Source organism: Apium graveolens, chromosome 3 (assembly GCF_009905375.1).
Source record: "Apium graveolens cultivar Ventura chromosome 3, ASM990537v1, whole genome shotgun sequence".
NCBI lineage: Eukaryota > Viridiplantae > Streptophyta > Magnoliopsida > Apiales > Apiaceae > Apium > Apium graveolens.
In genome coordinates, this window is record NC_133649.1 from 7,627,685 (window position 1) to 7,651,775 (window position 24,091).

Genomic DNA, 24,091 nt, shown 5'->3' on the forward strand with positions numbered 1-24,091 from the left:
CCTAACCAAGTCTTAACAGCCTTTAGAGAAGGTATGTCATTCCCCATTAGTAGTATATCATCAACATATAGTACTATGAATGCCACATAACTCCCACTAACCTTCTTGTAAACACACGGTTCATCTTCGTTTTGAACAAAGCCATACTCTATGACTATTTCATCAAAATGGATATTCCATCTCCTAGAGGATTGCTTCAATCCATAAATGGATCGACGCAATTTACATACCTTGCCAGCATTCCTTGGATCGACAAAACCCTCAGGTTGTGTCATTTTCACATCCTCTTCAAGGCTTCCATTAAGGAAGGCTGTTTTGACATCCATTTTCCAGATTTCATAATCATGGAATGCTGCAATGGCAAGTGAAATCCTTATAGACTTGACCATAGCCACTGGTGAGAAAGTTTCATCATAGTCAATACCATGAATTTGTTTGAAACCTTTTACAACCAGCCTAGCTTTATAGGTCTGAACATTTCCATCCATGTCCTTTTTCTTCTTAAAAACCCATTTGCACCCTATGGGTTTTACCCCTTCAGGTGGATCAACCAAAGTCCATACTTAGTTTTCGTACATGGAATCTATCTCGGATTTCATGGCTTCAAGCCATCTCTTAGAGTCTGGACTGTTCATAGCATCTTGGTATGTGAGAGGCTCCTCTTCATCTATGAGCATCAAATCACCACACTGAGTCATGAGAAATCCATATCTCTCTGGCTCATGGCGAAATCTACCAAATCTACGAACAACCTGTGTTTGTTGAGCATTATCATTATTCTGCTCTTGTTCCACTTCAGGTTCAATGTTATTTTGCGGTTCTCGATCTTCATCGAGATCTATAGTTCTCCCACTGTTTCTTTTGGAAACAAAATCTCTTTCCATGAAGACAGCATCTCGAGCAATAAACACTTTCTGCTCAGAAGGACTATAAAAATAATACGCCTTTGTTTCATTAAGGTATCCTACAAAAATGCACTCTTCGGATTTAGGTCCAAGCTTGTCAGATTCTTGACGTTTCACAAACGCCTTACATCCCCAAACTTTCATAAAGTTCATGCCTGACCGTTTCTCCTTCCATATCTCATATGGAGTCTTTTGAACCTTCTTAGTAGGAACACGGTTAAGTGTGAAAGCCGCTGTTTCTAAAGCGTAACCCCAGAAATTAATTGGAAGATATGCATGACTCATCATCGATCGCACCATGTCCAACAAGGTGCGATTTCTCCTCTCTGAAACTCCATTCCATTGAGGTGTTCCTGGCGGAGTGAGTTGTGATACAATACCACACTCTTTCAAATACTCTCTAAATTCGGTGTTTAAGTATTCACCCCCACGATCGGATCGTAAGATCTTAATATTTGCATCTCCGCCAATTTACTTCTCTACTTCAACCTTGTATTCTTTAAATTTTTCAAAAGAATCGGATTTGTACTTCATAAGATATACATATCCATATCTACTGAAATCATCAGTAAATGTTATGAAGTAGTAGTAGCCTCCTCTAGCCATTACACGCATTGGGCCACATATATCACTATGTATTAGCTCCAGACGTTTAGTGGCCCTTTGACCCTTACCAGTGAAAGGGGCTTTAGTCATCTTACCAAGCAAATATAATTCGTATTCTTGGTATGATTCAAAATCAAACTTATCCAAATATCCATCCTTATGTAATTTGGATATGCGTTTCTCATTTATGTGGCCTAGACGACAATGCCAGAGGTATGTTTGATTTGAGTCATTCATTTTAAGTCGTTTATTTTCTATATTACAGACAGTGTTATCTAAATCAAGAACATATAAACCATTAAATAAACGCGCAACATCATAGGTTAAATCATTCAAAGCAAAAGAGCAACTGTTGTTCTTTATTGTAAACGAAAAACCTTTCTTGTCCAAACAAGAAACAGAAATAATGTTTCTGCGAATCGCAGGCACGTAAAAACAATCTTCTAGTTCTAAAACAAGCCCAGATGGCATAGATAAATAATAAGTCCCTACAGCTAAAGCATCAACTTTTGCTCCATTACCTACTCTTAGGTCCACTTCTCCCTTAGCCAAAGTTCTACTTCTCTGCAGGCCCTGCACATTTATACAAATGTGAGAAGCACATCCAGTATCAAATACCCAAGATGTAGAAATAGACAAATTGACTTCTATAACATAAATACCTGATCCAGAAATCTGAACTGCTTTCTTTTTCTTCAGATCCTCCAAGTAAATTGGACAGTTTCTCTTCCAGTGACCATCTTTCTTACAGTAGTGACATTCACCCTTGGCCACACCACCTTTAGGCTTTAAAGCCTGTTTGGGACCTGACTTTGGCTTGGGTGTAAAATCAGATCCAATCTTCTTCTTATCCTTCCATTTGCCCTTCCCTTTGGCCTTACCTTTATTTCCCACCATCAGTATGGGAGCAGGTTCAGCTGTCTTCATGTTGGTCTCATATGTTCTCAACATATGCAACAATTCAGTAGGTGTTTTGTCAAATTCATTCATATTATAGTTCACAACAAACTGAGTGAATTAGTTGTTCAAAGAATTCATGATTAGGTCAATACCAGTTTCCGGACCAATCGGGAAACCCAAAGTTTCAAGGTACTCAATGTAACCTATCATCTTCAGAACATGTGGGCCAACCGGTTCACTCGCCCCTTATTTGTAATTAAAAAGTGACTTACTCGTGTTGAACCTTTCTTGATGAGTTTGGCTTGCAAACATGCTTTGCAAGTGCTCATTGATAGTATATGCATCCATATGCACATGCTGTCTTTGAAGCTCAGCACTCATAGTTGCCAACATAAGACATGCAACATCATTTGCATCATTCTCATCCCTTGTGCGTGTTGCTCGTTCATCAGCAGTAGCACCCTCAGGAAGGGGGGCTGGAGGAGGAATATCAATGACATGAAGCTTGCGCTCCTGCCTGAGGACAATCCTCAAATTCCTCTGCCCGTCTAGGAAGTTGTTTCCTCCTGTCAGCTTGTCCTTCTCAAGGACTGAACGTACGGATAGTGTGTTTGTGTTGTTTGCCATTACTCAGTATCTACAATAATAAAAGCGCAAAATAAACATTAGATTGTCTGAGTTAAAAATTTATGTTCATATGATTATGATATATTCATAATATATCTCCCACTATTTTTTTTATCAAATTAATAGCCCTAACTATTAATTCGGAAAGTATATCCCATAAATCTTTCTAGTGAGCCAAGATCCATATTTCGTCATGTTCTAAGTCAACCACTGGTATCCTTAAAACATGATTATTTAGGTAGACAACAGTTGTCAATTATATCATATATAATTCTTGGATAATTTGGTGAACAACTATTGATCTTATCTATCTAATAGATTTTTAACCAAACTCTATGCTTCTAAGTTCATAATAGTTGAATATAACCGTTTATATTCACCTTATTATGATGACTCAGTTAAGTTAGACCCAATGATACAACGTCCGAATATAACCGTTTTTATTCATCGCATTTCACCACGATAGATAGGAGTCCCCTGCCACTGACAGCCCTTCCCCTTATCGATCTAGGATTTAATGAGTGTTCATTCATTGGAAAGCATCTGATTAAAACTTAATATTTTTACTTAGGGATTTTTAATTTAGAACGATCATGATCCCATCATAAAGAGATTCCCAATTTTTCCTTGAATAAAATACTTCAAATCAATACTCGTCAATGGTTTGATTTCCAGGTAGTGGAGGAGTCACATCGGTCTCGCTTAAAACCCACAGCCTTACAAGTTCTATGAACCCGTTGTTGATAAAATCGCCCCATGTCAGAAATAAAGAAAATTCGTATTTTATTCCGTGTTTCATAAACACGAGAATCTCATGATCGTTTGTTAATTTTAAATCTTGAGTCGTTACATATTTTATCTTGTTTAAAGGCATGGCATGGGTGATATATCTAATACATACATGCATCATTAATCTAATTAAAACATGCATTTTCTACTCTACACATACTATTTATACATCATATGAAAAGTGCGTAAAGTAAACGTGCAATAGTTATGGCCCAATCCTATGTGATCTTTTCAGGCTAATGAAAAGATCAAGGTCAATCTATGGTGTAAAAATAACTATTACATATGTCTTCTCTATTGCTTCCATTGTCTCCTTGGCTTCCATTGGATTCCTCCTCTTTCCCTTGTCCTTCTTGGATGTTACATTAAGAATTATACTAATGAACTTACAAAAGAACTCGAGTTACATTCGAGATAAAACAAATACAAATAGAAAACGACATGCAAGTCGTATTTATTACAAACCAAAATAATAAACCATTACAAGTAAGGTCTTAAGGCCATAACTATGCACCATGCTCAAGTAACCATTAAAGAACATGTTAGATCATATAAAGATGACATACTATTTATCACTTATCATGATCCAATCAAGAATAATAAATAAATAAAGCATATGTCATAAGCACAAATTAAAAACGAAACCCTAAGCACGCAGCGAGCCCCCCGATGGCGGAAATTTTTGCAAAATCAAGTATCAGAATACTAGCAAAATATGTATCAGAATACTATTCCAGAAGCATGTATCAGTATACACACGATCCATATCCCAGTTACCAAAGACATGTATCAGTATACATATTTTAAGAGATCGCATACATATGAGTTATGGCAGATCTTAAACATACTAGTATCATCATATAGATCATTAACAGATTCATCATATCATTCATATAACATAACTGTTATCATGGCAGACTCATATAACATAACTGTTATCATGGCAGACTCATCACACATGCATACTTGTAAAAATACAGTAAACACGTAACCAAATCAGCCCCTTATACACGTAGCTCTGATGCCATTGTTAGGTTCCGAAGGCATAAAACGCAGCGGATAAACGTAAATAAAACAAAAAAAAATTCGAAACCCAAAACAGGATCCATGTATAATTATGGGCAGATTATGGAGATAACGAATCATACCTTTCAAGAGCTTAACTTTCACGAACTCAACGGAGATCCTAGCTATCACGCTTTGTGTCTACCACTCGGAGAAACACCTCTATGGTATCCACACGAGCACCTTCAAGAACGTCTCACGAACTTGACTACGGAATGGATGTACTAGCCTCCTTCTTGACAATCTGAATTGCCTCTGCCTCTCTTTGCTGCTAGGGTTTTCTCAAAAACGTACAAGCCTCTTTAACCTATCATTATGTATTTATAATGGCTGATTAAAAAGTCCCATAACAACAAAGCCCAACCCTAGTAGGTATTGGATTAAATAATAAAAACGAATTTCTATTATTTAATTAATAACTAAGTCATACTTAATTATTATGGGCAAAAACATTCCTTTTAATTTGAATTTATATTATCTCAATTAAGTCTTACTTAATTATAATAAAATTCAAATAATCATCAATTAATTTAAATCCATAATTTAAATTAACTATTCCATTAAGTGCTCTATTTGTGCGACCCTATAGGCTATTATTTAATTGGCAATAATTTTATTCTCTAATAAAATTATAAACAATGAGCGGTATCTAGTAATACATCATTGTTACCCAATTAAACAATAATTAAATCGTGATTAGATAAAAACCTTTCGTGATTAATGTTTTTCGTGTAATATAATCCCTTTAACCATACATATTATAGATTAAACTCGAGACATGTATTTAGTCATCCTCTTCAACATTTAATCCGGGTTTACTTGATCCATGAGTAGATTATCAAGATAAATTATTATTTGAGCATGACCATTCTTTTATAATCTCACTCAATCAAGAGGCCAATAATATCTCTCCTAATTATAGGAGGGTTAAATCCTTTATCTATCATTCATATTTCTCATACGACTCATGATATACCCGATGTCCACTTTTATCATCACCCGATTAAAAGTAACTTTTAATGTAGTCAAAGTATATTAATCCTCGTATAGAAATATAATGATTTCAAGTCAAAGGATCGTTACACCATTATCACTGTGAGTCTTTCTTATGACTTTATTAAACATGAAGAATCTCACTGTGGGTCTGTCCAGTACCATGTACTCTCACATGTACCTATGTATTGACTTTAGTATCCCCATACTTATAACCAATGAGATGTGGTTATCTTGTCAAACAACATACTAGTCTATTTATGTATTATTATTGTCCTATATAATAATACTCGACTAGGGACCTTTAAGAATATGATATATTATATAATCTCAAGTTCAAGTCATGTACTTAAACTATACAATTTATATCATGATTCTAAGGACATTTATTATGCTAACAAAATATCGCAGTAATTAAGGTCATAATAAATACATTTATTGAATGATCAACTGACATAAAGATTTAAAAGAATAATGTATTGCCTCTAGGGCACCTACACTAACACTTACCTCATAATAATCCGGACTGGGGGGCAAGAAAAGCTCAAATTCTTCTAAAGACAACCAACTTTAGTCCTGATTGGCTGAACTCAACGCAATCCGGACTGGGGGCAAGAAAACCTCAAATTCTTCTAATGGCAACCAACTTTAGTCCTGATTGGTTGAACTCAACGCAATCTGGACTATGGGCAAACAAAGTTCAAATTCTTCCAAGGACAACCAACATTAGTCCTGATTGGCTGAACTCAACACAATCCGGACTGGGGGCAATTAAAGCTTAAATTCTTCTAAGGACAACCAACCTTAGTCCTGATTGGCTGAACTCAACGAAATCCGGATTGGGAGGCAAGCAAAGCTCAAATTTTTCTAAGGACAACCAACCTTAGTCCTGATTGGTTGAACTTAACGCAATCCGGACTAGGAGGCAAGCAAAGCTCAAATTCTTTCAAGGACAACCAACCTTAGTCCTGATTGGCTGAACTCAACGCAATCCGGACTCGGAGGCAAGCAAAGCTCAAATTCTTCCAAGGAAAACCAACCTTAGTCCTGATTGGCTGAACTCAACGCAATCCGGACTAGGGGGCAAGCAAAACTTAAATTCTTCAACAAAACCAACATTATTCCCCCATCCATAAAATCTGCATAAGGGAGTGGGGGGAACATGATAGTACATGCAGCTCCGGCAAGGACCTGCAGCTCCGGCAAGGACCTGCAGCTCCTGCAAGGACCGGGCGCGGACTTCTAACTCAATCCAGTCCTGCATATTACTAGTCATAACCGGCCCAGTCTCGCAAGCCCAATCTCTGGAAACCCCAACACATGGGCACTTGCCTAAGCACATGATAGGGACAACTGTCACCCATCAATTATGGGAATAATCAAGGCACGTGTGAGAGGATCCTCAAAATATTCCTCAGTCAGTCCCGTGCTGACACGTGTAAAGCATCCATCCCAGCCAGGTGTCCTCCTCTCCTAGAACCAATGGCTATGATTCAAAGGTACCAACCCCAAAACCCTATCCTTGGGCTATAAATAGCCCAAAAAAGTAAGGTTTTAGGGTTAATCACTCTCTCACACTCATATGCACACACAGTCACCTTGCATTCATATCTATCTTCATCTTCCCCAAAAGCGAGTTCTTACTCTCATACCGGAGGCGCCGCGGGACCCAAACCCTCCTTCCGGTGTTGTTTTGTAGGAACCCCACCATAGCTACACCTCCACAGCGACGAAGGATATAGGCACGGCGTCGAAGGAGCAGCCCCGCCACCGGGAGTTATCACTTGAATTAAGATAATTTTATTTAATAATTATTTATTTAAATTCATTTAAATAAAAAAAATTTGAATTATAAGTAAATATATTCAAATATTTATAAAAGTTATAAATATTTATTAATTTATCACTTATTTAACACTTATTTATTTTAAGTTATAAATCACTTATTATAAAATTTCTCATACGGGCCTATTAACTGGACCGATCATCTTAGAATTGCCAATCTAAAGGTCCAAAGAAAGTGCAACCGGCCTTTCAGTCCATTTAAATGCATCTTGGGAGCACCCAAGCACACACTCACGGCATCTCCGATCTCCGATAACTTTGTCAGCTCAACACTTTTGTATAAATCAAAATCGAGCGTATTTTTACCCAGAGTAGAGCATAAACCTAAAAAGATTAATAGGGCCCATTCAGAACAAGAAAACGACATTGTGATTTGGATTAGATCTCGATGAAACAATATATCAATAAAAAGTTAATTAGATAAGTTTAGTGACTTCTTCTTTTTTTCTATTATTTTTTATTTTTAGTTGTCACATTTTCGGACATTCAACTTGATGAAAGTTTAATCGAAGTTTTTAATATTATTTTATAGTTGAATTAAATTAAAAATAATTATTAAAAAAAATACATTTAATCTATTTTAATATATAAGTTTTTATTTTTCTAAATAATTTAAGAGTAATTTTTAATTTGATCAAAAATTGGTCAGTTTGAGCCCCGAAAAGGAACGGGGTTAATATTTTAGGATTATCACTCTTTCGCATCATTTTTAGCACTCATTTTTTCAAAAAAATACTCCAATAATTGGTCGGCCAAGATGCCAAATTCACTAATTTAACAAAAAATATAAAATACAAATATATTAGAAAAATGATAATGATGTTTTATACATAATTGGAACTAGACCCGGTAAAATGGGTCCAGATTCAAAAAATCGAACCGAAATTCATGAAAACAAGATTTTATCTGAAATCTGAATCATATAATCTAATAATTATCCAAAAATCAAGTTAAACTGATCCAAAAATTACCCAACTAAAAATGATCTGAAATACAAGATCCGATTATAACTTGGAACCGATCAAAATCGAATAATATATTATCCGAACTGAATATGACCCGAATTAAACAAAAAATTTACTTTAAACAGTTTTATGTTTATAATAACATAATTAATTAATGATAATTTTTTGTAAAAGTACATTATATCATATTGAAAATACTAAATCAATAAAAAGATATTTTTTTTAAATCTCACAAATTGAAAAAATTAACAAGTTATGATCTGAATTACACCTGAACCGAATCATATCCGATCGGAGCCGAATTGTCTCCGAATATATCATAATCTAAAATAGGGTTCGATCTGAAACCGTACAGATTATCCACATAATAAAATATATTAATATTCTCCCTCTTTCGCGTCATTTTTAACAATATTATTTCAAAAAAGTCTCCGATGAATGGCACCCCAAGATGCCAATTTCACAGATTTAACAAAAAAATGCATAATCAAAATATTATGGAAAAATAAAATTTTATGTTAAAACCACGAAAGAAGTTCATACCCTATTTTATAGGACAACAACTTTTGACACCCCAAATTTGCACTCATGCCAACTCACTTGATTTCTCAATAACATTTAACAACTTCAATGCAACGTTAACAAGAGTGTCAAGTCTTGCCATGCCTCTTGATGTGAGTCACGTCATACCTCATAACGTCGGCACCCACTTGGCACACTCAATAGTAGATCTTAGTATGGGTGATCACAGTTGAGTTAAACTGCATAATTCGCATAAACCGAACAGATTTAAACCGATCCAAATCGAAACAGAAATGTGGTTTGCGGTTACGGTTTTACTACTTGAAAAATTTACGGGTTATGGGTTGATTTTGGTTTGACCTTAACCCAACCCGCTTCCGATCCGAACCGCATCAATCCCTTGCTCGATATATATATATATATATATATATATATATATATATATATATATATATATATATATATATATATATATATATACAAAATCCGCATAAAACTCATCAATAATATATAGACATGATTTTACATTTATAATTATATAACGTAAAACAATTATATCATATAATCAATAACTAAAATCTTGTTAAATCTCATCAAATAATCACGAACTTATTTCCTTCAAAAATTAATGTTAGAAGACTTTTTTTATTTTATATTGAACATTTATTATTTCAACTAATGATGAACATATTATTAAACGTTAATCATTTATAATTAATAAGAGTGATACAGTTTATTGTGAAAGAATATATAATTATATTATTAATTATGTAAATTATAAGAATAAAATTTTTAATATAAGAAATGTTGCTTAGAAAAAAATGTTATTTTATTTTCGAATTCACTAATAAGAAATGTCGTAAACCGTCAAAATCCGTTAAACTGAACCGAATAAAACCGAACCGAGTCGTTTGGTTATATTGGGTTACGAGATTCGGGTTGGTTTGAATTTTTCAAAGCCGCAATTATGTGATTTGGTTCACGTTTAATATATAAATCGAACAAAATCGGACTACGATCATCCCTACATCTTAGTGCCAACTTTGCCATATAATCAAAAATATTACATTATTTTATATATTCCCTTTCTTCCACGTCAGTTTTAGCACTCTCTTTCAAAATACACTCCAATGATTGACATCACATGCAACTTCACTAATTTAATAAAAAAATGCATAATATAAATATAATAAAATAATATTTTAGGTATCATAGGTGTCACATAATTAGTTGACATCCTGTATTTTATAAGATGATGAGATGACAATTTTTAACACTTCATGAGAACTTATTTGACACTCGAGTAACATTTCAACAATTTCAATAAAGTGTTAATAAGGATGCTAATGATCAAAAAATATTGGCACTCGTCTTGGCATTCTTGATGCTCTTAGCAGCTTAGAGCAACTCCAATGGTCACTCTAACCATGCTCCTAAGTTAAATTTTGATGAAAGCAAGAAAAAAAATGAACTCCAACACACTCTTAAACCCTCTCTAAAAAATGAAGAACTCTAAATCTTTCCTCAAAATTGAGGAGCATATATTATCTCCTCAATGAATTTTATATTATATAAATTTTTCCCTCCAAAATAATTGACAGTAGTTCCCTCCATTTTGTTAATACTTCCCTCTTTTTTATTACCTTTACTTCATCTTTATTCATTGTTCGGTTTACTCAAGTTTATAAAACGGGGATGAACTTTGATGAAAATGTAATATCATTTTCCGATATGTTGAACTCTGATTATCCTCTTTTTGATATGTATACAACACCTACTCCAAATGTTAGAAATATATTGTGAACTTGATGATAAGTTGAACAAAATACCTTAGTATATTTAACTTAGTGTTTTTGTAGCTCTTGACGGATGTTCTAATACAGTCCCGACGGATGATCTTTATAGTCCCGACGGATGAAAATTTAACATCCATCGAGAGTGTAGCTTATGTAATAATAAGTCTTGCAGCATATTTTTGCAAACAACAATGTACTAGTTAAGTAGACACTGAAGATTTCTTTAAGTCATGTTGACTACTAGATTGATATGCATAATAGGTTGGCTAATTGTAAATATAAGATGTCTTGTAATTCTGCATAAGTGAAATAGAATCAAGTGACAGAACGACTCCCGACGGATGATCTACACAGACTCCCGACGAATAATCAACAAGGCTCCCGACGGATGATCAACATAATCCCGACGGATGATAATATTCAAATTAGCAGTTGACAGTGACAACAAAGTCACATGCGTCGACATGCGTCGGGTGTTTGCAAATGGAATGTGGCGGCCTAATTGTAGAATTTAGAAAAATAAAGAAGCATTACCATTTCCATGCAAATATGAAGATATTCAAAGATGCTGGATAGAATAATGTAGCAGCATGAAGTTAGATTAGATATAATTTTATTTTATTATCTTGTCTTAATATCATGTAATTTGGTGATATATAAACCAAGAGTAGCAAGTAGAACATCTAACTAAGTCAGCATAATTTTCAGAGAGATGGATAAAACTATATATGTTAAGAATTTTTCTGTAAGTTTGTAAGTTCTCTTGTAAGCAGTTGTGTGCTATTCAAGCATCACAGAGTTCTCATCTTTATATATATCTCTTGTGGATAAGTTTAAATCCATCCGGAAGTTTTAAAACCTTGTATTTTATTGCTTTGTGTTTTGATTTCTATTATTCTTTCATTCTGCACTACTGCAAATCAAACACAGTTATATACTAAGTAAGGACATTTTTAAAATCAGAAAAAGTAGCCAGAATTACATTCAACCCCCCTTCTTTAATTCTTGTTGTATTGTTTGGGATTAACATTTCTAGTTTTATGTTCCAGTGGTTTTTGACATCATTATTTGTTCTTCCAGGTAGGTGTTTTGCTATTAGTGTTTATGTGTCTTGCTATTAATATGAAACTAGCTCCCACTTCACTATTGTATTTTAATGACATAGTAATCTATCAAAGTTGAATCCTAAAATTGTCTGGGAAATATAAAGAGTACCTAGTAAACCAACAAACACTCGGTTTTCTGTCAAAACAGGCACTGTAAATGCAATGCAAATGCGTATCCTGACAAAAACATCTACATTCCAGGATTATGAATATCCATCATGCTTATCCCACAAATGCTCCACAAGGTCATTTTGTAGTTGAATATGAGCACTTTTATCCCTCATGCGATGATGGAACTGCATAAACTCTGTGAATGACGCGGTATGCTCACGAGAAATAGTGATTGTTGGAGTTTTATCACATATATCGTAATCATAATCTAAATTCTGCAGCTCTCTTTCGTCTTCAATAATCATGTTATGCATAATTATACATGCCAACATAATATACTTTAGTGTTTTGATGTCCCAAAAACGAGCTGGTCCTCGCACTATAGCAAATCGAGCTTGAAGTACACTCAATGCTCTTTCCACATCCTTTCGAACAGATTCTTACATCTTAGCAAAATGCTTTCTCTTATTTCCTTGCGGAGCAGAAATGGACTTGACAAAGGTTGGGTAAGGAGGATATATGTCATCGGCAAGGTAGTATCCCATATCATAATCATGCCCATTCAAAATATAATTAACTTCTGGGGATCGACCTTGTGCCCATTCTGAAAATAAATTTGACCGATCCAATACGTTAATATCATTCAGTGTGCCTGGAAATCTAAAATAAGTATGCCATATCCATAAATCATGTGAAGCTATGACTTCAAGTATAATTGTCGGTTCGTGATAATGACCCAAAATGCTCCATGCCAAGCAATTGGGCAGTTTTTCCACCTCCAATGCATACAATTTATGCTCCCTAACATACCCGGGAAACCCCTTTGCTCTACAATCTCGGTCAATCTTTTAATATCAATATTATTTGGAGACCTTAAGTACTGCTCCCAAAATATCTGATTAATTGATATGACAAATTTTCTTAAACTTTCTATTACAGTACTTTCACCAATTCGAATGTAATCATCCACTGAATCTGCAGGTACTCCATACGCAATCATTCTCATTACAGCAGTTATTTTCTGGAGTGACGATAGGCCAGGAACTCCAGCTGCATTACACTTCTACACAAAGTGAGGATTGTGCGACTCTATTGCTTCTTGTATTCGAATGAATCACAACCGTCTCATACGAAATCTTCTACGAAAAATGTGATCAGGATATGTTGGATCATCACTAAAGTAGTCACGATATATAAGTTGATGACCAAGTGCTCTGTTTCGGTTGATGACTCGATTGTTGAAGACAGACCCACGATGGCGTACAATATTGTTGTTTTTCAACTGATTAAGTTGTGCACATGTAGCTAAATCATGTTGATTTATTCATCTTTCTCTTCTTCTTCTTAAGCTAAATATTCAATCACTTATTGAGGATTCATTAGGCTAATAGTGAGAATAGATGATAACAATGAGAAGAGATTTTGGAACAGATTTTCGGTGATGTTTTAGATTCTTAAAAAAGAAAGCTTTTTTTTTTTGCCAAAAAAAAAGGCTTTTAAATATAAAGATGTTGTGAAATGCTGTTGTGAAATGTATGTTTGCATGTGACCGTTAGAAACGGAAAATATAATAAAAAAAAATAGAGAGACGGTTGAGGAGGGTTGTTAGATTGAGTCCAAACATTATAATTTAGGAGTCAATTAATTAGTAGTTTTTAAAAGAAGGCGTTGCTCTTGGAATACTCAGCTCACCCTTGAAGGTGAAAGAAAACTTGGCAGAACTTGCATGAGAAATCTCAAAATATGTACCGACGGGGAAGGCTTGTACACGCCATTGCCAACTGGCTTTGCTTACGAAATCGAAGAGATAAATATTAATTTAATACAAGTCACAAACCGATAGAGAATGAAAAATCAACACATGATATCACCATTTTTATTTGTACCTAAATCCGTTACATGCATGCATAACGTCTACAATAGAAAACAAACATTCATCATCTACATAACATATGGTCAAAAATATTAAACGCGGACACATACAACAAATTCACCTAGTTAAAAACAATCCAAAATAACAGCACTGCCATCAGTAAATCACCCCCAAACGACATAGTTGCAGCTGCAGATTTACCGTCATTAGGAGATGGAGCATGATCAGACGGTCCTGGTGAAACAGCCTGAGAAGGACCCGATACAGACGGTGTTACGGGAGTAGGAGACGGTGAAGGACTTGAAATTGGAGTTATTTTTTGGAGAGGAGAGGGTGCAGGTGGTTTAATATGGCTAGCTACATGCATCGGAGACGGTGCGGGACTCTGAGTGTGATGATGAGCAGGAGGTAAATGTGGCGCTCTGTGACTCGGAGACGGTGCTGGACTATGAGTATGATGATGAGTAGGAGGTACATGAGGCACTCTGTGACTTCGAGACGGTGCTGGACTCGAAACAGGACTAATTATTTGGACTGGGGAATGTGCCGGAGGTAAACCATGAGTGATTTGTCGAATCGGGGAGGGTGCATGGGAAATACCCTGGAACGGAGACGGTGCTTGACTCGAAACAGGACTAATTATTCCCTGGAATGGAGACGGTGCCTGGCTTGAAACAGGACTAATTCCCTGGAATGGAGACGGTGCCTGGCTCGAAACAGGACTAATTCCCTGGAATGGAGACGGTGCCTGGCTCGAAACAGGACTAATTCCCTGGACAACAGAAGGTGAAGGAGCTGAAACTTGTTGGAATGGAGAGGGTGCGTGAGTTGGAGATATACGAGTATAATTTCTCGGAGCCATTACTAAAATGATAATTCTCTGACCCTTTTTACAATTATCAGCCTGACCGCTGATAAAGAAAAAGAAGCCCGAATGATCAAGATCGAAACTCGAATAATCGCCTTTGTTTTCCAAAGTCTGTATAGGGTTTTTTTTGTTACAAGTTATGTAATCCTCTTGATCAACTTGAAGAACCGAATCACTTCCATCTTTGTACTCAAAAACTGCAACATCATAAAAAAACAACCAAATTAATCAAAGGAAAATGCTTGATGTACTGTACAAAATATTGTATATAATGATATGTGGTGGATTTTAATTGGAATGAAACCCTACACTAACATCAACAACACCAATTAAAACACTCCACCACATCAAGTGTCATGTCTGTACAATTGTACGCACTACTCTTAATCAAATCAAATAAGCAAGATAGTGCAAATATAGATCAAAAAATCGAAAAAAAGTATTACTGAGAGAATCGTGGACTTGAAAGCGGTTGAGTGAAGCCCAGTGATTGAAGGCTTTAGAAGGCTTCAAAGACCAGCCATCTTTGCCACCAACATAGTACTTGTAAGCTTGAGATGGCTCCATCAAATAGCCCATCAGTGTCATCACAACAAAGCCCACCTGCAGAAACATCATAGATGAAGCCATAATATAGGATTTAATTTATTGTATTTTAAATATGTTTTATAATATGTTGTAGATGAACAAGATGAACTGAAGTGATGGTGGGGATGTAGAGGGATGAAGAGTTGTATATATGCGTCATGAGGACTGACTTTACCGTTGGCAAGAATTAGCCGGAACATACGTGGCATCTTCACAGGCTTTCACCTGGCGGCCATGCGTTACGAGTTACACTGTTTAACGCTTATCCCCCCATGCATTTACTTTCATTTCTGTGTTCCCATTTAATTGTATTTTTCACTGTGCATTTAACCCCGTGTGAAACTGAAATCCAGGCATAACATTCTCATAGGTCGCCATATTTATTTGTTGAAAAATGCTTTTTTGTTTATTTACTACAGATTTTACATATCCTGTAAACAGGAAAATGCATACAAATTCGTTTCAAAAAATTTCTCGTCGGAAATTATAACAAGATGGATGTTCTGCATTCGCACCAACTAACCTAAATAAAATTTTCACTTTGGTGTCTTATATTTGTCACGTTATCTTGGAAAAGATTTTTAGTAGTATAAATTAGTCATTATATTTTGTTTATCGACATGATTGTCGTGATGAAAACAAATAGATGAGGTTTAACCAATATAAGTTGGAAGATTAATTTTGGATTTTTAGTAGTATAAATCAGTCATTATATTTTGTTTATCGACGTGATTGTCGTGATGAAAATAAATTAGATGAGGTTTGTCTAATATAAGTTGAAAGAGTAATTTCGGAAAATAAATTAAACAGTACTTTAGAGCATCTCCAATACTACAAAACCCTTTGGTAAGGTAAATAATCTAGTTGATATGTAGGTGTCAAGTATGTGGCATATTTAGATTATATGTAAAAAAAAATTACACTTCAACCATGTATCACTTTAGAAAAAGTTAAAGTATCTCCAATGGTAATTAGAAGAACTGTTAGCTAAAATATGATAAATCAGGAATTATGTAAAATTTTAACTAAGGGGAAGGGGAAACACTCCAATGGTATTATGTATAATTATGATAGTAAAATTATATATCTGGGATTTAGTGGTTCGACAAATATAGCCAACCAAATGTGATTATCCATATCTTTTGGTAAGGGTAACTATGGTTGGAGTGCTCGAAATTTTACATAAATCTCTAAATATTGCCACTTAAATGCCACATAAATTCCACGTAGATAATTTAGCCAAGGATTTTGCACCATTAGAGATGCTATTATAGACATTCATTTTTAGTTGGTTATATTTGGCCAACCAACAAAACCCATAGTTATAACTTTACATAATCATTAGATAATAACATTGGAGTTTATATCATACCCCTTAGCTAAAATATTATAACCCACCATTTTGCATTTTACCGTTGAAGATGCTCCCTTAACAAATTTTCAATTTTAATTTGATTTAACAAAATTTCAAAAGGATATAACGCAAGTCCAAGACTCCCAAGTGAATGAGGAGCAATCAAGAAACCCGAATGTCTAAATTTTGAAGTCTGCTTGTTAATATGCTCCTTTTTGTGAAAAATACTATTAATTTTAATATAATATTAGCTATAATTTATAATACATTTTAATAAATAGACTACAACGTTGACTTTTTCTGTACCATCACAATTCACATCCATCATAGAACTTAAACTCACTAAATTAAATTCAAGGGGGAAAAAAGATGCCCCTTGTACCTTCAGGCTTCAGTGGTGCTCGCTTTTGTTTTTTGTTCTTTTGTTTTTTGCCATTCCTAACTCGATTCATTTTCTTTCCCAACCAAACGGAGCACTAGATTGAGGATATAAATATAAAGCTCTGCACAAAGAAAGTTCCATATAGCTATTACAGATATTAAAGTTTAGCTATCAGTACGTCTGCCAATATTCCCAGGAGGCAGCAATGGCCACCAATCAAGGATCTACTGTGATACCTCTCAAAGCTAAACCGTTTCAAGGCTGCTTTCTTTGCATTTTAAATCTTGAAACTGTCTTTGAGCTAGAAGAAGACTGTCCCCTTGAATTACTGTCTATGTTGTAGGTGCGCTCAACAATTGAACCTGTAAAAGCCTGCACAGCACATATAATTTATAAGATAAAGAAATATAATGTTAATGAAGCAATTAAAACCGCGATATAAGTTCAGGAAAACCTGCCTTGCTACTGTCAAAGTCTGATTCACTAGGACGAACAGAACTCTGTATAATAGCATTTGTCAGTTACATGACTGAAAATTGTAGAGCAAGGGTTGCACACGCGCAATGAAGTAATTTTTGTTACATAAGTTGCTCACATGTTCGGTGCATTTTTAAATTTACAAGACATTCACATAAAATGTGCATCACAAATCTTTATGGTACAGTAATGCTACAGAACTTTTATTTCTGTCAATCAGAACTATATAATGCGTATAACTAGGCTTTAGTCTAATGCAGATTCAGTTGTACGATTGTTGCCTCAATAAGGAAATTCTATGAATTTCACTGCTAGATTACCCACACCATCTCACCAACTATAAGTAGATATGTGCTGAAATCTCAGGCGTACAGTTGCAGCTCTAGGGTGTAGAAAGAAAGTTTATAGCAAAGATCAGATGTTCATGGCTAACCTCTAGATGTCTTTTATTTACTTGCTAGATATAATGAATAAAGAAGTGTAAAATGACAGCACATGCATATATAATATTGTGGAAATTTTGAGATTTTGGGACCAAGAGAACTCTACCTCATTTGTAGGTTTGTGTTGCAGATGAATTCTTTCTTCCTTGTCAGAAATACTTGATTTGCTAATGGCAGCATGTGTGTTGTGTACATCTGAAATAGGACCATGAAACACAAAACAAAACAGCAGTGGATATAGTTTGCATAACAAGCTTAAAAAAATAATATGGACCATGAAACACAAACTTCACTACTGATTTTGTGTTAGCAAGTAGCTAGGAGGCTTACAACGTCATATAAACAAATTTTAATTGATAAAAAACTTTACATTGAGCATTACGTATCAATGGCAAAATAATATTCCTACAGAAACTGGACCATTACTGCTTGCTACAGCTACATCCACCAAATATTGCTTCAACCATTACTGGACCCAATTCTTGTATAACAGTATTAAAATTCATAACTTATGCTAGAAAGCAAGAGAACGGTCATACCTAGCTAAAAATGCTTTACATAGGCAATACATAAGTGTGTTTCGTATAATAACTTAACTTTACAAGTGTAAAGAGCATGCAAAAGTTCAATACGATGATGTATTTTATAAATTTTAAAGTCGCTAAATTCAGTAAAAATAAATTAATGCAAACAAAATTAAGAATCTTATAAATTATAATAGAAGATCTTTTTTTATGTTTACTCTTATCTACTTAAGTAATTGGACTCATTAAAATCTAAAACTTGGGGGAATATTTGTGAAAAATAATCTAGTATACAATCTTAAATATTATATCTAACTGCCGTTAAATACAAAATCATGGGACTGTTCCTCTGAGCACATTCTTATTGATAACAATGGAATTTAAATATCATTATTTGTTTTGTGATTAAAGGCCTCCCTAAATAACATACAACTGTTTCCTTAGATATGCAGGCAGGATATAGAAGGGAAGAGGGAGGTTTCTATTAAAGAAAGTAGGACCGGATGGCTGCAAAGTGCAAACTGACCTTTGAGTGCTGGTTGAACCTTTGAAGGTTTACTGGTATGAGGTAAAACTTTGGATGCAGGTTGGACCTTTGAAGGTTCGCTAGTGTCAGGTGATATTTTGGATGCAGGTTGGACCTTTGGATGTTCACTTTTACGAGGACCTTTGTCTGCAGGTGGAACCTTTAAAGCTTCATGCTGCATTTTTCAATTTAAAAAAAAAATTATACACAATTTAATATATAAGTAGAAGGCTGATTTCATAACAGCAACCAAAATGTAGCTAAGTTGAACTCTTGAAGAAACAGAACGGAGAATATAAAGGATGTGTTTCTTACATCTAACTGGTAAGACAAATAATTGTATCTACGCATAAAGTGATTGGAACTTGGTTTAAAGATATTCAGTTCATTATACGAAGCTATAAGCCCGTTTGGCTTATCCATACCTCTAAATTATTTACGCTGTGATCCATAGAAACCTGATTTCCTTGGTCATCCAAATCAGCATCTTCTAACTCACATTCGTCAACATTTTCAGCCTCGAGTTCTTCTTTCTCAAGCTCATCCATCCTGGACAAGAGGCGAGCATACTCTTCATCTTCATCTACGGTCTTAACGTCTGTCAAAAAATATTGAAATCTAATCAAGACAATAACATTAACTGCTAAATAGATTCGACTATTGACCATATTATATACCCCGATTCCTATTCAGTTCTAAATGGTCAATTAACAGGACTTGATACATTCATATCTAGTCCTTGTCGAAATCCAGTTTAGCCACAGTTACTGGCGAGATCATCACTTCAATACAGAAGATTGAAGCTTGCACGAGTAATACATCTAGGTGTTTTGTTTGTATAAATACCAGTGCAAACGTTTACTCTGATGATAGAATTACAGCCAACAACTTTACTAAGCTACCTTACATATCAAGTTGATGATTAATTATGGACAAACTTGTTCTAGCCATAGAGTATCTTTATTTCAAATAAGTTTCAGTAATTCAGGGCCACGCTAACATCATAAGAAGTTGGAGCACGTTAACATGCCTGTATGTGCGACAGTCTCTGTAGAAGCTTCCTCAATATAGTCTTCGCGTATCTCTACAAAACCTTCCTGTGTATACCAAAATGTAAATGACCTACATTTCACATGCACAATACACAATGTGGATTTTATGGGTTTATCTTTACATATTCATACAACCATTTAACATTTAAATTCATAAATATCTAATATAGTTTGAGAAAGAAAAAAAGAAAGATAAAGAAGAAAATCATTAAAACTGGAGTACAAAATAATTGAATACTCACAAAAAATACTAGAATTTTGTAAAAAGACGTTCTTGGATATTCTCAAGTTCAAGCAATAGTTTCCAAATTTAAGTATCTTTTATAAACCGATACAAATAAGAGAAAATTTTCCAAAAACATAATTTATAAAAGATGTGAACAAATAAAAATATTTTAATGGGAAAGGATCCAACTTCCAGTAGTCAATTACAATTATCCAAGTACGCAAATTCGTCACTAGCACTGGACGCGGCTGTTTGGAGTCAAGATTATAACTCAAAAACAGCCCCCAACCCCAAAAATAAAATTGAAAATAATACTAGCATTTAAATATTCCTGTAACTGCCAGTCTGTGTTAGTTAATTATTTTATGAAATTTTTTCCTAAACCACCGTTATTGTATTCAGCTCGACTCAACATCTAGCTATTGCAAACTAGACCCAATATCTATCTATTGCAAACTAGATGAGGCAATGCTTTCAACCTTCATATACTATAATAGAATATCTATCAGGAAACTGGGGGAAACAAACATTGCTACTTTAGGAATTGCATTCAGTAAAAAGTGTCTTAATAATGCAATGACCTCGGCAAAAAGTGCTAGTGATGATCAATGGTCACAGTGAAATCAGCCCCAATAATTCCTAACAAGCCTATAGCAAGAAGTGTTACTCAGGAATCTATAGCTATAATATGCATTACATGTTTCAACTTTGTCATGTTGCGAAGTTAGTGAAGGTAAAAAAGAGCAACTTTTTTCACCAAATTACCGTACAATACGACGACACACAAGAAGTTTAAAGTTCAGATAATAGTCATACTATTTTCTCTAGATGTGCATGATAAAAGCGTATAGCATTTACATGCATCTAGGAAGCAAATAAAAATATCATACTTACTGCAGCCTCAGAAGCTGTGGCATCGAAAAATGAAGCCTCGGCCTTGAGATCTTGCATTACAGCTTTAAGTGATTCAACTTGTGATTCCAAAGTATTTCCTCTTCTTTTCAAAATCTCAGTCGTCTGTTTAGATGTTCTGTCGACATAGTAACTTTCTCCTAAGAGAACCTGCAACAAAACTATTATTTTAATAAACTTTGAATGGATACCTATATATATACAAATACAATATAATTTGAATATATATATAAAATGATATTTTCTACATAAACCAAATAACTCCCCCAAATTTATTCATTGTGTGGGTGCACAACTAGATGTAATCAACCCCAAAAATATACCCACATAAGAAATCTGTACATCTTCACTATACAACTTGAGGCCCTAATAGAAAAGTGAGTTAGTTTGGATTTAGTTTGAAACCAAAAAAAAAAAGTTAAGGCATTTTGTCAAGTCATATAACAAAGTACTAAAAATCGCTGAGACAAATTTTTTAATTTGGAAAGAAATTGCAAGTTTACTAATGTGTCTAAAATGCATCCTGAAGTTGTGAGCTATTTTTAGTGGCAAAGGAACTGAAACATGATTAGTTGAACAATCTTGTTCAGTATATAGTTACCTGGTTCGTCAGCTCAGGCGTCTAAAAAAACTTTCTCACTTCTCAACTCTTCTATTTGAGTATATATCATTACTATTATTATCAACAAAGAAACCAGTGATAGCTTAAAGTTTGACAATAGACTTGAGCGAAGTTGTCGCTGTTGGTCTTGGGTAAATGGAAATGGTGTTGAACGATTAAGATGTTGAGTCATTTTCCTTGTGGTAAGGTTCTAGCTTACCCTTTTTTGTGTGACCGCAATTGTCACCATTCTCAAGTGTTTCTCAAGTGTCAATAAAAATAACCAATTAAATCTAATCTTTATAGGGGGCCTTATGTATAGCAGGCATAGTGATGTTGATATAGTGGAATTGTGGAAGGTGCACTTAAAATTCTATAATGCAGAATTTAAGGTGGGTTAATCAAAATTACGATTACGATAAAAAAGCTGACTGCTAAAGTTTTGTGTTCGCAGACAAAAAGGCTAATGTTGATGAAAATGTACTATGTATTTTTCAGAATTTGGAAGGTCTCCTCCCTAACCTACCGATAAAGATTTTCGTAAGAATTTTCCACAATCGATTAATATATTTTCTTTATTCTCTCTGTGAGGGCTTGAGGATAGCATAATATAAAAATTGGTACATGTAAATGTGAGATTCAAATTTTATAATTAAGGAGATGTAAGGGGCCTGTTCCTAACATTAAAACTTAACAATTTTTTTAACTAGGACTTATAAGCAAATATAAATATATAATATGTAATCACTCAACACAAACACTGAAATACACCTATTCTTGGAAACTAAATAGCAACTACTTCAGTATAAAAGGTATAAATATACTTGTAAACATGATTTCTCATAAACAACATCCAGTTTCATTTCTCTATTTTGCTTACTCTCCAATCTCATTTTAATTTTCTAAAATCATGTAATGTAGGAACTCGTGCAAACTCTATCCCCGTCAAGCGTAACGCAATGTAAACTACAGGTGCATACCATATATACGCCATTTCGCCTGAAAAATTCAATAGAATCTAAAACTCCACAGTAATCAACAATTTCAATATTACTAGAAAGATAATCAAATAATCATATCCGAAAGGCATATTCATCAATATCTAAATAACAATAACAAGTAAGCACAATTAATTAATTACATAAACATAAATTACCAGGAACTCATTAGTATGAATCAATCGACCGGGGAAGAACGCCTTCTTACCAAACGGAACCTATTCGAAAAAAACAACAATTACAAATCCGTAAAACACGAATAATAAGTAATAACACATTTTAACATAATTTCGAGACAATTTCTCACCATAATATCATGATGAAGCTGTTCGGGAATTCGTTGAACGAGGTCAATAATGTTGTTATTATCGGAAACAAACTGGTTGAGCTGATGAAGCTCACTCTCGTGCTCGGCGATCGTGTCGAGAACGCGCTTCGATGCTTTTCGAGCTTCTTCTGGCGGGAAAAGTGAGGCTAGTGATGTTACCGTCCCTTTCTTCTCTGTGTTTGCCATGGCTAATGAGCTGGGTTTTGGTTTTTTAGGGTTTGATAAGACTCGATTTGTGTTTGGATGTATAGGTTTGTTATGTGTGATTTGTATGAATTGAATTGATTTTGGGAGAATAGGAGGTGTGTTTGGGGGTTTTGTTGGGGTTTTGCACAGCCCGTTAACAAAGATAGCTGTTCCCAACAAACTACACGTTAACGAACTCGACCTCCAAGTAAGCAAAACAAACACAGCCGAGTTTTGGGTTGTCAAGCTATGCTCCAGCCGGCTCGTTAAAACTCGGAAAAATATAATATAGTCTGAATATTTTTAATCATTAATTGGTGTTTTGAATATTTTAAAAAATATTTTTCATTGATTGAATCATATGGATGTCAAGATATATATATTTTAGTGATATAACCAAAGTTTCAAAAAAAAAAATTTTGATAAGTTATTTTCATAGTCAAATAGCAGGTGACCTGATTTTTTTCTGACTCGGCTCGGCTCGTTTATGTTCGCGAACAAACTCGTGTTCGGCTCGTTAGTT

General features: G+C 34.5%; 2 protein-coding genes across 3 annotated transcripts; both read right to left on the reverse strand.

The window, feature by feature from the left end:
• Positions 1-14,072: 14,072 nt before the first annotated feature.
• On the reverse strand, positions 14,073-15,678 carry LOC141711564 (uncharacterized). The gene is made up of 2 exons (XM_074514106.1): positions 15,418-15,678; positions 14,073-15,168 (listed from the first exon to the last, which is right to left on the reverse strand). The coding sequence occupies exons 1-2, from the start codon at positions 15,599-15,601 to the stop codon at positions 14,225-14,227; spliced, it is 1,128 nt and encodes a 375-aa protein (XP_074370207.1). The 5' UTR covers positions 15,602-15,678; the 3' UTR covers positions 14,073-14,224.
• Positions 15,679-17,208: 1,530 nt separating this feature from the next.
• Positions 17,209-23,794, reverse strand: LOC141711565 (uncharacterized). 2 transcript variants are annotated; one of them, XM_074514108.1, is made up of 9 exons: positions 23,362-23,791; positions 23,213-23,272; positions 21,438-21,605; positions 20,296-20,362; positions 19,691-19,863; positions 19,266-19,440; positions 18,322-18,410; positions 17,754-17,795; positions 17,209-17,667 (listed from the first exon to the last, which is right to left on the reverse strand). In XM_074514108.1, the coding sequence occupies exons 1-9, from the start codon at positions 23,566-23,568 to the stop codon at positions 17,551-17,553; spliced, it is 1,098 nt and encodes a 365-aa protein (XP_074370209.1). In that variant the 5' UTR covers positions 23,569-23,791; the 3' UTR covers positions 17,209-17,550. The 2 variants fall into 2 exon arrangements, with proteins under 2 accessions (XP_074370209.1, XP_074370210.1); XM_074514109.1 differs by lacking the exon at positions 17,754-17,795 and having other exon boundaries at positions 23,362-23,794.
• Between the last annotated feature and the right edge of the window lie 297 nt (positions 23,795-24,091).